Source organism: Geotrypetes seraphini, chromosome 5, assembly GCF_902459505.1.
Source record: "Geotrypetes seraphini chromosome 5, aGeoSer1.1, whole genome shotgun sequence".
NCBI lineage: Eukaryota > Metazoa > Chordata > Amphibia > Gymnophiona > Dermophiidae > Geotrypetes > Geotrypetes seraphini.
The window spans coordinates 11,106,401-11,120,633 of record NC_047088.1 but is presented as its reverse complement, the minus strand read 5'-3'; the positions used below and the strand labels follow the sequence as shown (position 1 = coordinate 11,120,633).

Below are 14,233 nucleotides of genomic sequence, written 5' to 3'. Positions count from 1 at the left end.
ACAGAGTTGGCCATCCTACTCCAGGGTGCCTCAAACAGATATTCTACCAGAGGGGCATCAACACCTTCTTCCTTCTACTGACTACGCCTCTCTTTATACAGCCCAGCATCCTTCTGGCAGCAGCCACTGCCTTGTCACACTGTTTTTTCGCCTTTAGATCTTCGGACACTATCACCCCAAGGTCCCTCTCCCCGTCCGTGCATATCAGCTTCTCTCCTCCCAGCATATACGGTTCCTTCCTATTATTAATCCCCAAATGCATTACTCTGCATTTCTTTGCATTGAATTTTAGTTGCCAGGCATTAGACCATTCCTCTAACTTTTGCAGATCCTTTTTCATATTTTCCACTCCCTCTTCGGTGTCTACTCTGTTACAAATCTTGGTATCATCTGCAAAAAGGCACACTTTTCCTTCTAACCCTTCAGCAATGTCACTTACATACATATTGAACAGGATTGGCCCCAGCACCGAACCCTGAGGGACTCCACTAGTCACCTTTCCTTCCTTCGAGCGACTTCCATTAACCACCACCCTCTGGCGTCTGTCCGACAGCCAGTTTCTGACCCAGTTCACCACTTTGGGTCCTAACTTCAGCCCTTCAAGTTTGTTCAAGAGCCTCCTATGAGGAACCGTAAGATCATCATACATTCACACCCAAGTCCCGCTCTTCTGTCATGCAAAGAAAAATAAACCCGAAGGTAAAGAAAGAAAAAATAAGGAAAAAAGCGCGAGCGGGAAGGCAAAAAAGTGGTTTCAACGGCCGTTGAAAAAACACACGCGTCTTCTTCGCTCCGCGGAAACGAAGAAACTGGGGACCACGCACTCCTCCGTCGGGCGGGAAGGCACTCGCGCACGCGCGGTGCGGCCAACTAGAAACTTCTAGTTAAAAAGGTCCGTACCGAGGGCTTCGTCGGTGACGTCACCCATGTGTTAAGAATATGCTGCCTGCTTGTCCTGGGATAAGTTCTTCACCCCCGAAACTATACTGTTCCCTCAGGTTTTTACAGCCCAAATGCATGATCTTGTATTTCTTAGCATTAAATTTTAGCTGCAAAATTTCAGACCATTCTTCAAGCTTGCCAGGTCTTTATGTTATTCACACCATCCGGGATGTCTACTCTATTGCAGATTTTGGTATCATCTGCAAAGAGGCAAATCTTATATGCCCTGACCCCCATTTTTGTAGGGTACAGTGTCCATCTTCATAATTCAGATGGATGTAATTTGTCACGTCTTCCTGATGAATTTGCTTTCAAAACCTTCCCATCTGAAAATGCCACGGACTCCCTTCACAATGTGAGTACAGCTAGGAACTGCCTCATTCCTCCTCATCCAAATCCTCTTTCCTAAAGACACTTCTGGTTTGTGATCCCTTTAAGATGGTAATCTTGGAAACATGCTAGGCCCTATCATGCTTGTTATTTGCAATCGCATTCACTAGATCAGTGGTTCCTAACCCTGTCCTGGAGGAACACTAGCCAATTGGGTTTTTAGGATAGCCTTAATAAATATACAAAGAGAGATTTGCACATGGTGATGGGCATGCAAATTTGCCCATGCACATTCATTAGAGTTATCCTGAAAACCTGACCGATTGGTGGTCCTCCAGGACAGGGTTGGGAACCACTGCACTAGAATATCCAAAATGTCATAAAAGCCCCCAAAAAAGGAAAAAGCAGAAAAATAAAATCCCCCTGGACAATTTCCTGGAGGAAAAGTCCTTAGTCTGTTATTGAGAAAGACATGGGGGGGGGGGGGGGGATAGAGCCACTGCTTGCCCTGGATTGGTAGCATGGAATGTTGCTACTCTTTGGGGTTCTGGAATCTTTTGTTACTCTCTGGGATTCTGGAATCTTGCTATTCTTTGAGATTCTGAATGGAATGTTGCTACTCTTTGGGGTTCTAGAATCTTCTTACTCTCTGGGATTCCGGAATCTTGCTATTCTTTAGAATTCTGAATGGAATGTTGCTACTCTTTGGGTTCCTGCCAGCTACGAGGGACCTGGATTGGCCACCGTGAGAATGGGTACTGGGCTTGATGGACCATTGGTCCGACCCAGTGAGGCTATTCTTATGTCCTATTGTTATTATCCGGTTATATCTGGATAAACTGAGACACAAGGACCTGCCCAGAGTTACACAGCTGGGATTAGGGCTCAGACATTAGTGCTCTTCCGATATCATCTGCAAGGTGTCCAAGGCCTAGATTCACTAACCTTCCCGATCTGTGGCAGGCCGACTGATCTATAAATGGGGTGATTGGAGGCACGCCCACCAACCGCATGGATCGCTGGAGAGCAATCCTGACACATGTGCAGACCATCTTCTTTGCCTGTAGATGGTCTGCGCATGCTCTCCACGCTGGAAACTTTTCTTTTCGCATGCCCGTGATTTTAACCCATGGTTTTAAACTGGGGCTACACTGCGGTGTGTTCTGGAACTTAACAGACAAGAGTGCACCCGCTAAAACTCAAGGGAGGGGGGAAGATTTCATGGGGGCACCAGGAAATAATTCTTCACCGAAAGGGTAATTGATCGATGGAATGGTCTTCCACGTCAGGTAGTTGAGGCCAGTACCATGCTCGACTTCAAGGGACGATGGTACCGTCTGGTGGGGTCGCTCCAGAGGAATGCTTAAAAAAAATGGATTCTCGAGGAGGGAGGGTTCTTGAGTGGGCAGACTTGTTGGGTCGTCAGCCTTTTCTGCCGTCATACTCTATGTTTCTATGTTAAGACGCCATAGTACAGTCCCACTTTAAACCTGCGGGTTAAAAACATGGAGTCGAGGTGGCAAGAGCAGGAGAGTTGGGGCAGGGAGCGGGGCAGCAGAGCGCAGGAGAGTCGGGGCAGAGATCAGGGCAGCAAATCTTCATTTCACCTCCAGGGCTGTCCTTACAACTCAGAGTTAAAGGGGAATAAAACCAAACAGTCTTGTACAGTGGTGCCTCACACAACGAACTTAATTGGTTCCAGGAGCAAGTTTGTTATGCGAAAAGTTCGTTATGTGAAACGTGTTTTCCCATAACAATACATGTAAAAAAAAATAATTTGTTCTGTAGCATAAAATATGCTGTCATTTTTCCCCATTTCCCTGTGCAGCAGCATAAGGGGTTAGGGAGTTTCTCAGGCTGGCAAACTGTCTTCTCCTCTCCCTCTCTAATGCTCCTCCTATGCTTCCCTTTTCTGTTCTCTTCCTCCTTCACCATCCCCTCCTCTTTGTCCAATCTCTCTCTCTCTGCTTCTCTCCTCCTCTCTGATTTTCTTCTTCTACCTTGCCTCTCCTCCACCCTCTGATGCTCGTCTCTCCTGATTCCCCCCTCTGGTGCTGGCCGACTCGTGGCTAGCACCCATTGGCTGCTGCGCGCGAGACCTGCCAGCGGCCGGATGCAATGGGAAGCAGTCATCTGTTGGAGGCTGTAGTCGGGAGTCAGCGCCGTTAAAGCTGGTGGTTCTGCTTAGAAAGAACCACGCGCCTGTTTAAAACTGTCACGCCGCTGGAGCCGGGAGGCGACAGAGAGCAACCGTTGCCAATCCAGCCTCTCCCCGTCTCCTCCCTGTGCGCGCATGCTCGCTCTCAGGCCTCCCCTCCCCACCCCACCATCCTAACTCATACCTGAGGCCGTCCACCACCAACACCACTTCCGCAGCTCGCTCGCGCTTCGATACCCCGTCCCCTCTGACGCGGCCGCCTCGCTGGAAACAGGAAGTGTTTGGGGGGGAGGGCTAGATGCTGGATAATCGGGGGAAACAAGTGAGAGAGGGCAGTTAAGCGCAGTGCCTGCGCGGAAGGATGCAGCTCGGGCGACTTCGTTGTGTGAAACGAAGTCCGTTGTACGAATCAAGACAAGAAGTTCGTTGTGCGCAGCGTTCGCTGTGCGAGGCGTTCGTTAGGCGAGGCACCACTGTATACTCTCCTGCATTAAAATTGCATGAGCAAGACTCTTCCATACAATTGTATAGAAAGGACACTTCAGAAGATGCACTCGTAGGCGGCCAGAGCAGGAGAGTCGGGGCAGAGAGCAGGGTTTTTGCACAAGCGACTGGTCCTCAGCGGTCGCTTGTTTTTGGGATCGGATTTTGTTAGTGAATCAAGGCCCTTCCTACTTTGCATGCCGCTTTCCCTCATTTGCATGTGTGGATCGGGTGCAGATATGCTCAGGAGGAAGGTTAATTAATTGGGTCGGGGTCGGGACGTGATCGGTGGGCTTCGTGAATCTAGGCCTAAGTTAGAGAAATCCGGCGGTGCCACCACTTCCAGTGTAACTGGCACAATGTTGTAAATTTTTTACACCTAAACCAGACACCCCAATGATGTCACTGCAGAGGGGATACTGGTTACCACCCCAGGTTCTCTCACTGTATTTCACAGGCCCTCGTTATTATTACTGGTACAGAATGGAAGTATAATACACTTCTCCCTCCGTATTCGTGGTTTCAATTATTCACAGTTTTTAGCTTGCTGGCTCCTCCCCCCAAATTACATCAGCTTGCATAGAGAAATCGCTGATTCCAAGTGTTTACAGAGAAAATCGCTGATTCCCAGCACTTTCTTCACCGTGTTTTGCTTCTCCTTCAGGAACAGGCCAGGCCTCCCACCATGTTATTCGTGGTTTCACCATATTCACGATGGTTTTTAATAGAAAACAGCGAATAACATATGAAAAAGTTATTCGCGGTTTTTCTGTATTTGCGGTTCTGTTAATCCCTTATCACAGCGAATACAGAGGGAGAAGTGTATATCCCACAGAGAAAACAAAAATTAGTCCTTGCAGTCCTTAGAGTTTCTGTAAATATATTTATTTATCACCTTTATGAAGAGATTCACTAAGGCAGTGTACAGCAAGTACAATTCAATATAAAACTTACAGTTTTGTTAACAGTAGTAAAAAGACCACATAGAACCATAAATAGAACGAATGAGGTAAACTCAAAAATCAGCAAATTGAAACTTAACTCTTTCAGCCTGCGTCCCTGCAGTCCTTCCTAGAAACCAAACTCTCACAGCAACAGATTCAGTCCATATACCAAAGCCAGAATTTCATTTATACCAGCTGAAAGGTTTGATAGAGGACCTAAGGGATATCAGACAGCCCTCCAAACAACATAGTTTGGATGGGTAAATTCCTCATTTGTCCCAAGGTACCTCCACCACCTAATTTTATATATATCTTTTTCTTATTTGTAATTTTTTATATATATATTTTTTTATCTTATAACTTGTTTTTCTTAAGCATATTAGATGTACTTAGCTTTTTTGCTAGCATTCAGCTGCAAACTATTTCCCCAAACGCCAACGCGTTTCGAGATCTTTGTCAAGGCGACAAGGGGAACTGGAAACAAAAAAGAACAAAAACATGATTAAAAAACTAAGCAAGAGTCAGGGGAAATTTCAAAACACTGACCCCAAAAATATAATACTATCTAAGGTCTTACCTTAATATTAACAAAGAACGGCATACCGTCTACCCGTATCCAAAAATAGTAGTAGTAACTGACTGAATCTGAGGCTTTAAATAATCCCACCCCTATGATGTCATATCCTGGAAAAAAGACTGACACTACCTGAATTTCTTTTAAAGGGGACTGACACTTCCTACAAATCTGCTTGGGCAAGCCAATCCGATGTTTCATTCAAACCATTAGGGGACATGGAATTAAGTTTAAACATCCAACGGAGCTCACAACGATTAAGTCTCCTGATAGTGTTGCCACCCTCCCACCCAACTACAATACGATCCAACACCCTCCATTTCAGGTCTTTTAGAGTGTGCCCACAATTAGTCCAATGACGGACTAAAGGAGATGATTCGTTTTGAGTGTGGACACGTGATTTATGTTCCGTTAAACGGACTCGAATCGGACGAGTTGTACGTCCAACATATAACGTGGGACAAGGACATTGAATTACATATATAACATTATCCGAAGTGCAAGAGGTATTATGAGTTGTAACATTACGGGTGAAGTGTTTGTTACAACTCATAATACCTGTTGCACTTCGGATAATGTTATATATGTAATTCAATGTCCTTGTCCCACGTTATATGTTGGACGTACAACTCGTCCGATTCGAGTCCGTTTAACGGAACATAAATCACGTGTCCACACTCAAAACGAATCATCTCCTTTAGTCAGTCATTGGACTAATTGTGGGCACACTCTAAAAGACCTGAAATGGAGGGTGTTGGATCGTATTGTAGTTGGGTGGGAGGGTGGCAACACTATCAGGAGACTTAATCGTTGTGAGCTCCGTTGGATGTTTAAACTTAATTCCATGTCCCCTAATGGTTTGAATGAAACATCGGATTGGCTTGCCCAAGCAGATTTGTAGGAAGTGTCAGTCCCCTTTAAAAGAAATTCAGGTAGTGTCAGTCTTTTTTCCAGGATATGACATCATAGGGGTGGGATTATTTAAAGCCTCAGATTCAGTCAGTTACTACTACTATTTTTGGATACGGGTAGACGGTATGCCGTTCTTTGTTAATATTAAGGTAAGACCTTAGATAGTATTATATTTTTGGGGTCAGTGTTTTGAAATTTCCCCTGACTCTTGCTTAGTTTTTTAATCATGTTTTTGTTCTTTTTTGTTTCCAGTTCCCCTTGTCGCCTTGACAAAGATCTCGAAACGCGTTGGCGTTCGGGGAAATAGTTTGCAGCTGAATGCTAGCAAAAAAGCTAAGTACATCTAATATGCTTAAGAAAAACAAGTTATAAGATAAAAAAATATATATATAAAAAATTACGAATAAGAAAAAGATATATATAAAATTAGGTGGTGGAGGTACCTTGGGACAAATGAGGAATTTACCCATCCAAACTATGTTGTTTGGAGGGCTGTCTGATATCCCTTAGGACCTCTATCAAACCTTTCAGCTGGTATAAATGAAATTCTGGCTTTGGTATATGGACTGAATCTGTTGCTGTGAGAGTTTGCTTTATGTTTTAAAATAAGGAAGTTTACTGTAAGATGGCTCAATTGCAAGGACTTCCTAGAAACCCCCATTTGGCAAGAGGGGCAGTAAATGGAAAAGCAGACGTGGAGAGAGACAAACCCAAACATTTCATAAATTTCCTCTCCCCTAGATATTTGAAACTCAGAATTCTCTTTATAGTAACTAGCAACATATTCATTATCTATAGATCTACCCTTCTGGCAGCCATCTTGTGTGGTAGGAGGGGGGGCCCACGCTGCTCTGTCTAGAGAAGGCCCACCCAGCACTGATGAGATGAACGTAGAGAGAGGGGGGACATGATTGAGACTTTTAAATAGATCAAGGGCCGCATCGAGGTGGAAGACGATATCTTCTTTCTTAAAGGACCTTCGATCACAAGAGGTCATCCGCTGAAAATCAAAGGCGGGAAATTTCATGGCAACGCCAGGAAGTATTTCTTCACCGAAAGGGTGGTCGATCATTGGAATGAACTTCCATTGCAGGTGATTAACGCCAGCAGCGTGCTCGATTTTAAAAAGAAATGGGATATGTATGTGGGATCTCTAGCGGGGTGAAGTCTGGGGATGGGTCATTAGCGTGGGCAGACTTGATGGGCTACAGCCCTTTTCTGCCATCATATTCTCTGTTTCTATGTAAGGTGATGCTGCCACCCTCTGGCAGCACACAGACACTACACAAACACCACTACTGCATTCTCTGAAACAAGCCCATGAAGTTCACAAGTCATCCTGTTCACCAGTAGCACTGCTGAAGAAAAGCACAAGCACAGTCAGGATGCAAGTGTGAAAAAAAGTCCCTCCCAGTATCCTTCTGATGCGACACCCACATGGCAGTCTACTCCTGACACCAGTATCGCAGCTCCTTCTATTGGCTGTACCCAAGATTACAATTAGGGCTTCTGATTTTAGGGTTTCCTTGATGAATACCGATAAAACATCCTCACTGGCAAACAATTAAAAAAGTGGGAAAAAAAAAACCCCTGTAAATTCCGCTCACTTTTGGGCCCTTTCTTGCACCGAGAGCTCCGAAATGGCAGAAATGCATATATTTGGTTCCACTGGAAAAGGTCCCCGGTGACAGGGTTACCAGCAGTGTTCCCGCTAAGGTGCGCTGGTGTGCGCTTGCGCACAAAATATTACCTGGCAGCGCACAAGTTTCTCGTCACAGCGCACACATTGTAGAGCACAGTTCTTCAACCGCCGGTCCGCAAACAAAATCTTGCCGGTCCGCGAAGGATTCGGTCCCCGCCGCAACGAAAGGCCGGCGTCAGCTGACTTGCAACTTCCTGTTGCAGTCGCTGTGCCGGGACTCCTGCCTTCGCCGGGACTCCTGCCTTCCACCGCGTTTGCCTCCTGCCTTGTCTCCGCACCTCCAGACCAGCAGCGGCAGCTCTGTATGTTTTTAACTTCGGCACAGAGCTGCCCCTAATCAATAGTTTAGCGCGGTTTCATAAGGCAGCCTCGGTGCCTTTGCTAGGCCGGCCCACATCGCATCATCGAAGCGGGCCGGCTATCAAAGGCCCCGAGGCTGCCTCATGAAACCGCGCTAAACTATTGATTAGGGGCAGCTCTGTGCCGAAGTTAAAAGCATACAGAGCTGCCGCTGCTGGTCTGAACTCTTGGGCCGCTGAAGGAGGGCAAAAAGCAGCTATCCTGGAGGTTTCCCTTCCTCTCGCCTTACAGGTTCCTTTTTTCCACCTTTTTTTTTTTCCTTCAAACGGCAACGGGCCCCAGCATCGACATCAATCAAGTAAGTTCCACTGTCAATCAAGCGGTTCTGCTCGGCCAAAGCTTCCCCTGTGACATGAGCCACCCTCAGGGGAAAGAAAGTGACCCACAAAGGTGAGGGGAAGGGGGGCAGATGATGGAAGTTGGGGGGGGGGAGAGAGAGAAGGGGCAGATGATGGAATGGAGGAGATGAGAGAGAGAGAGAAGGGGACAGATGATGGAAGTGAGAAGAAGGGAGAGAGAGCAGAAGGCAGATGGATGTCAGTTGAGAGGGGAGAGCAGATGCTGAATGGAAGTGGGGAAAGAACACATACTGGATGGAAGGAGGAGATAAATAAAGGGGGAAGAAAATAGTAAGATAATGGAGGGGTGAGGGAAAGGGGTGACAAGCTGTGTGTAGACACAGTGAAAAGAGGGAAACGGGACTAAATAGTAAGAAAGAATTTAATTTAGATGGAGGCAGAAAATAGAGAAGGAAGACCAGAGAAGAAAAGGGAAGAGAGCAGAGAATGATCAGATCTGAGTGGAGGAAATGAGAAGAGAGATATGCTAAAAACCACAGGGGGGAGGGAAGGATAGAGATGCCAGACCATGAGGGGAACAGAAGGAAGATGATGGATGCTAGACCAAATTGGAGGGTGGGGGGGGGGCAGGAGGAGAGATGGCAGGGAAAGACAGACAGTGAATGGAAGGGGCAGATGCTGGACTGAAGAGACAGAGAAGGTTATCATGCTGCTGTACCGGGCCATGGTACGCCCTCACCTGGAGTACTGCGTCCAGCACTGGTACTTTAAGAAGGACACGGTACTACTCGAAAGGATCCAGAGAAGAGCAACTAAAATGGTTAAGGGGCTGGAGGAGTTGCCGTACAGCGAAAGATTAGAGAAACTGGGCCTCTTCTCCCTTGAGCAGAGGAGATTGAGAGGGGACATGATAGAAACATTCAAGGTACTGAAGGGAATAGACTTAGTAGCTAAGGCAGGGAGAACGAGAGGGCACTCTCTAAAGTTGAAAGGGGATAGATTCCATACAAACGTAAGGAAGTTCTGTGGTAGAAAGCAACATATTTATTTGGCTCATAACTTGCTGGCGCCCGATATTTTTAGCTCACAGTGAAAAAAGTTTGCTCACAACACCCGCCCGCTTAGAGGGAACACTGGTTACCAGGTGTCCGGATTTCCCCGGACAAGTCCTCCCTTCCGAGGACATGTCCGGGGGGTCCGGATGGCTTTTCAAAACCCGGCACTTTTGTCTGGGTTTTGGAAAAGCCTCCTGAAAATCACATCGGGCAGGAGGGCACCTGCGCGGATGCCACGTGATGATGTCGTGCGCACGTGCGTGTGACATCATCGCGTTGCATTCGCGCACGTGCCGATGCCGTCCTGCCCAACAAGAGCAGGCGGGGGGAGGGGGAGGGGAACTGGGACAGGACTAAGGGGGTCCAGATTTTACTAAAGTAAAATCTGCTAACACGGCGGCAACTGATTTCTTATGCCTTTAACTCCTGGAAAATAAGTACACTTCTCCCTCGTTATTCGTGGGGGATACGGGCAGAGCCGGACCGTGAATGGCGAAAAACCGCGATTATCCGGTTCTGAACAACCCCCACCTCCCTGCCGCCTTCCCGGCCTTACCTGGTGGTGTAGAGGGCTTTCGGGGCAGGAGCGATCTTCCTACGCTCCTGCCCCGTGCAGATCGCCATGAGGAAATGGCTGCTTTGAGTTCCCGTAGTCTCTCAAGACTACGACGGGAACTCCCTACAGTCATTTCCTCATGGCGATCTGCACGGGGCAGGAGCATAGGAAGATCGCTCCTGCCCCGAAAGCCTGCTAGACCACCAGGTAAGGCCGGGAAGGTGGCAGGGAGGTAAAAAATATGGGGTTTTCAAATTTTCCCCAGAAAAAAATCGCGATTATGTGAAATCGCAAGTGCAGAAACCGCGAATGTGGAGGGGGAAGTGTATTCATTTACAATGTATAAACACTTGAAAGAAGAGGCCTGAATTTTAATGGACTTTCAGCCTCAGGACACTTGTGTGCACCCCCTCATCTGTCTCGCATCCAGATGCAACTCCCAGCAGTGCCTGCAGGACACAATTCACAGCAATGTGCAGTTGGCCTCTTTAGCTCTTCCTGATGTTTTTTGTAGATATGGTACTGTCCACACAGCATGATGCCAGGAATTGAAGTCTGTGGTGAAGGGACGGACACACAGGAGGAGGTATCAGTGCGCACACACTTCCATGGCACCAGAGTACACCACTTTTAATTTCAGGCTATTAAAATGCTACCAGTTTTGTATTTCACACTTCTTACAACGTCGCAAACCACAGTGAGGCAGGGTGCATCGCACGGAATAGAAGCCCTCAGCTAAGAGGGTGCTCTGGAGCAACCCTGGGGTGGTGCTTTTGGCAGTAACTGTCTGTCATAGGCCAGTGTCCAGCACTGGCAGCCACAGGTCATCATTCAGTTCAAAAGTGCTTTCCTGTAATGCACGTGTCATTGGAAGAGAGCTCGTGTCCCTTCCAGCATGTACACGGCATGGCAGAGGAATGCCTCCCCACCCCCCTGAGGAAACGATCAGTCTCTCACAGTTCCCCTTCCTCTCTCTGCCCAGATGTGGCACTGGAAATCCCCGGGTGAACTGGCTTCCCGGCAGCTGTGACCCCAGCTCTGAGTCAAGTGGTCACACAGCAGGGAGAGGGCATCCCAGCGTTGCAGCTTGTAGAGGGACTGGAGCAGGACGGGGATGGTGTAGGGGCTGGTACTGGACAGGTAGGTGTGTAGGTGCCCGAACCCTGTCATTTGCCTCAGATGCTCAGTGGGGATCCCCAGATCCACTCCCACATCCAGGAAATTCTTCACTCCTGGTAGGAAAGGGTCCAGTTTCAGGCTGAGCAGCAGCACCGTGGCAGGAGATATCTTTCCTATGTGCAGACCTGAAAAACAGTGCCGAGGCCAAAAAGAAAGTTGGTGTCAGCGAGGGGCAGAGAAAAGGGGAGCGGTCAGTGGTTACTTGTTAGAGCTCTAGACTAAAAACATGGGAACCAGGGTTCAAATCCCGCCTCTGATCTTGGACAAATTCCTTCACCCTAATTTTACCACCCTACTTATATACCACTTCTTCCCTATAGAATAGAGCCCAAAGTGGTTTACAAGCTGTGGAAAAATGAGGGTGAGAGATGCCCGGAGGGGGTGGCACAACTGCCCCACCTCCTCCTGCAGCACCTCTTCCCTTCCCCCGTACCTTAACATTCGGGGCACGAGCAGCAACACCAAGTTGCTGCTCACACCAGCGCCGGCTTTCTCCGATGTCATTTCCTAGGTGCGGGCCCAGGAAGTGACGTCGGAGGAAGAGCCGACACTGGCGCAAGTAGCTCCGAATGTTAAAGAGATATGGGGGAAGGGAAGGGGCGTGTGTGCATGGTGGGGTGGGGAAGGTGGCGCGAAGGATGGGTGCCAGCGCCCCTATCAAGACGCCGCCCCGTGCGGACCACCGCCCCCCCTACTAAACCACTATTTACAAGATTATATAGTAGCAAAATCTAACTAATAAATCTAAACTTCATGATAACATTTTTGAAGACTTTTAAGAGACCTTTTTTTTTGTTTGTTTCAAAACAGCAGATGTGAATCACAATTCTTAATAGAACAGGAAGAATATTCCAGGCTAAGGTTGCCCTAAAACGTTCTGAAAGAATGAACAGTCTTATCACCCTCCATGCCCCAGGCATCAGATTAAGTTATAAGCCTTCTGGGACAGGGACCCGATTGCCATAACTAAACTGTAACTCACTGAGAAGACAGACAATGAATTACGTTCCAAGAGCAAGAGATGGGTTTCCTAGTCATCCCTGTCTCTCTCTCTCACCTTGTGTCATGTGGCCAGTCCTGGACACCTGACTCTGCATTTCATCGACCTGCCAAGGGAAAGACAAGATACCTATGAATGCTCGGAAGGAACAGAGACCCAGCCCACAGCTAGGGTAGAGATTTACACACCACACCAGAGATCGCAAAATGAGTCCCAATCGAGTAGAAGAAACACATTCAAGAACACAGAAATCGGACTTGATACATCCAATGCAGGGTATGCCAGTTTCCAATGGTATTTTATAAAATGACTTGCCGACAGAGCCAGACCACACCACCTTACAATTTAGACAGGTATATTGATGCTTTCTAAAATCAGGATTTATATGTCTATATCTACTTGTATATAAATAAGAGATATACAGTAGAGAGAGACAGGTTCCGTTTTTAAAACCTTCCTTAAGTTGAATTTGTACGTAACTCGGATCTCATTTCTCTTCATAAAACTGTGGACAGCAGCTACAACATACGGCTGACCTGGAAACCTTCTCTCTGACATCAGAGGGAAGGCTTCCAGGTCAGCAATACAGGTCTTTATCTGCCGTCATTTACTGTATTACTCTGTTCTAAAGCAAATGAAAGCAGACTCCCGCTTCAACCACATATTGGGGGCACGAGACAGTCCCCTATATTGCCTAAATCTCAGTCAGTCCCAGGAAGTCTGATTAAACCTCTGAATTCTCTTTGGCAGTTTGAGGCAGGAATAGGGTTACCAGAGGTCCAGGAAAACCCGGACATGGCCTCCTTTTAGAGGACTGTCTGTGTAGTTTGTCTGGGTTTTGGAAAGCCCTGACCTCCGGCTGCGACTGGAGGGCCTCTGAGAATGCGGAGATGATGTCACAAGCATCCGCGTTTGCTCGGAGGCCCTGCAGACATAGCCCGGAGGTCAAAGAAAGACAAAGCATTGTGGGGCTGGGGCTAGAACTAGGCGGGGGGGGGGGGAGGGGGTGGAACAGGGCAGGGCCAAGTGTCCAGGTTTCTACATTAGAAAATCTGGTAACTCTAGGCAGGACCTGCACAAATATTTTTTCTTAAGCTTGATAGAAGGGCAGGCGGACTATAGTACTGCTTAATCATGGGTTCTTGATGGTATGAACAGAACATAAGAATAGCCTTACTGGGTCAGCCTCAGTAGCCCGTTCTCACCGTGGCCAATCCAGGTCAGTAGTACCTGGCCAAAACCCAAAGAGTAGCAACATTCCACACAGAATCCTAAAGAATAACAAGATTCCGGAATCCCAGAGAGTAACAAGATTCTAGAACCCCAAAGAGTAGCAACATTCCATGCTACCAATACAGGGCAAGCAGTGGCTTCCCCCATGTCTCTCTCAATAACACACTATGGGCTTTTCTTCCAGGAACTTATCCAAACCTTTCTTAAAACCAGTTACGCTATCTGTTCTTACGACAACCTCTGGCAACGTGTTCCAGAGCTTAACTATTCTCTGAATGAAAAAATATTTCCTCCTATTAGTTTTAAAAGTATTTCCCTGTAACTTCTTCGAGTGTCCCCCCTAGTCTTTGTAATTTTTGCCAGACTGAAAAATCGATCCACTTGTACCCCTTCTACTCCACTCAGCATTTTGTAGACTTCAATCCTATCTCCCCTCAGCCGTCTCTTTTCCAAGCTGAAGAGCCCTAACCACTTTAGTCTTTCCTCATACGAGAGGAGTTCCGTCC

General features: G+C 47.3%; 1 protein-coding gene and 1 long non-coding RNA gene across 6 annotated transcripts in view; one reads left to right on the top strand and one right to left on the bottom strand.

Annotated features, from left to right (window-relative positions):
* Window positions 1-6,456: 6,456 nt before the first annotated feature.
* On the top strand, window positions 6,457-7,020 carry LOC117361669. The gene is made up of 2 exons (XR_004539713.1): window positions 6,457-6,492; window positions 6,596-7,020. It is a non-coding gene; the product is annotated as an uncharacterized LOC117361669 (long non-coding RNA).
* Window positions 7,021-10,533: 3,513 nt separating this feature from the next.
* The window catches only part of EDA2R (ectodysplasin A2 receptor), a 54,888-nt gene continuing 51,188 nt past the window's right edge, over window positions 10,534-14,233 (bottom strand). For all 5 annotated transcript variants that reach the window (XM_033946949.1, XM_033946947.1, XM_033946946.1 and 2 more), the window contains 2 exons: window positions 12,552-12,600; window positions 10,534-11,619 (listed from right to left, as the gene is read on the bottom strand). In XM_033946949.1, coding sequence (XP_033802840.1) covers window positions 11,261-11,619; window positions 12,552-12,600 — 408 coding nt within the window. In that variant the 3' untranslated portion in view covers window positions 10,534-11,260. The remainder of the gene's footprint in view (window positions 11,620-12,551; window positions 12,601-14,233) is intronic.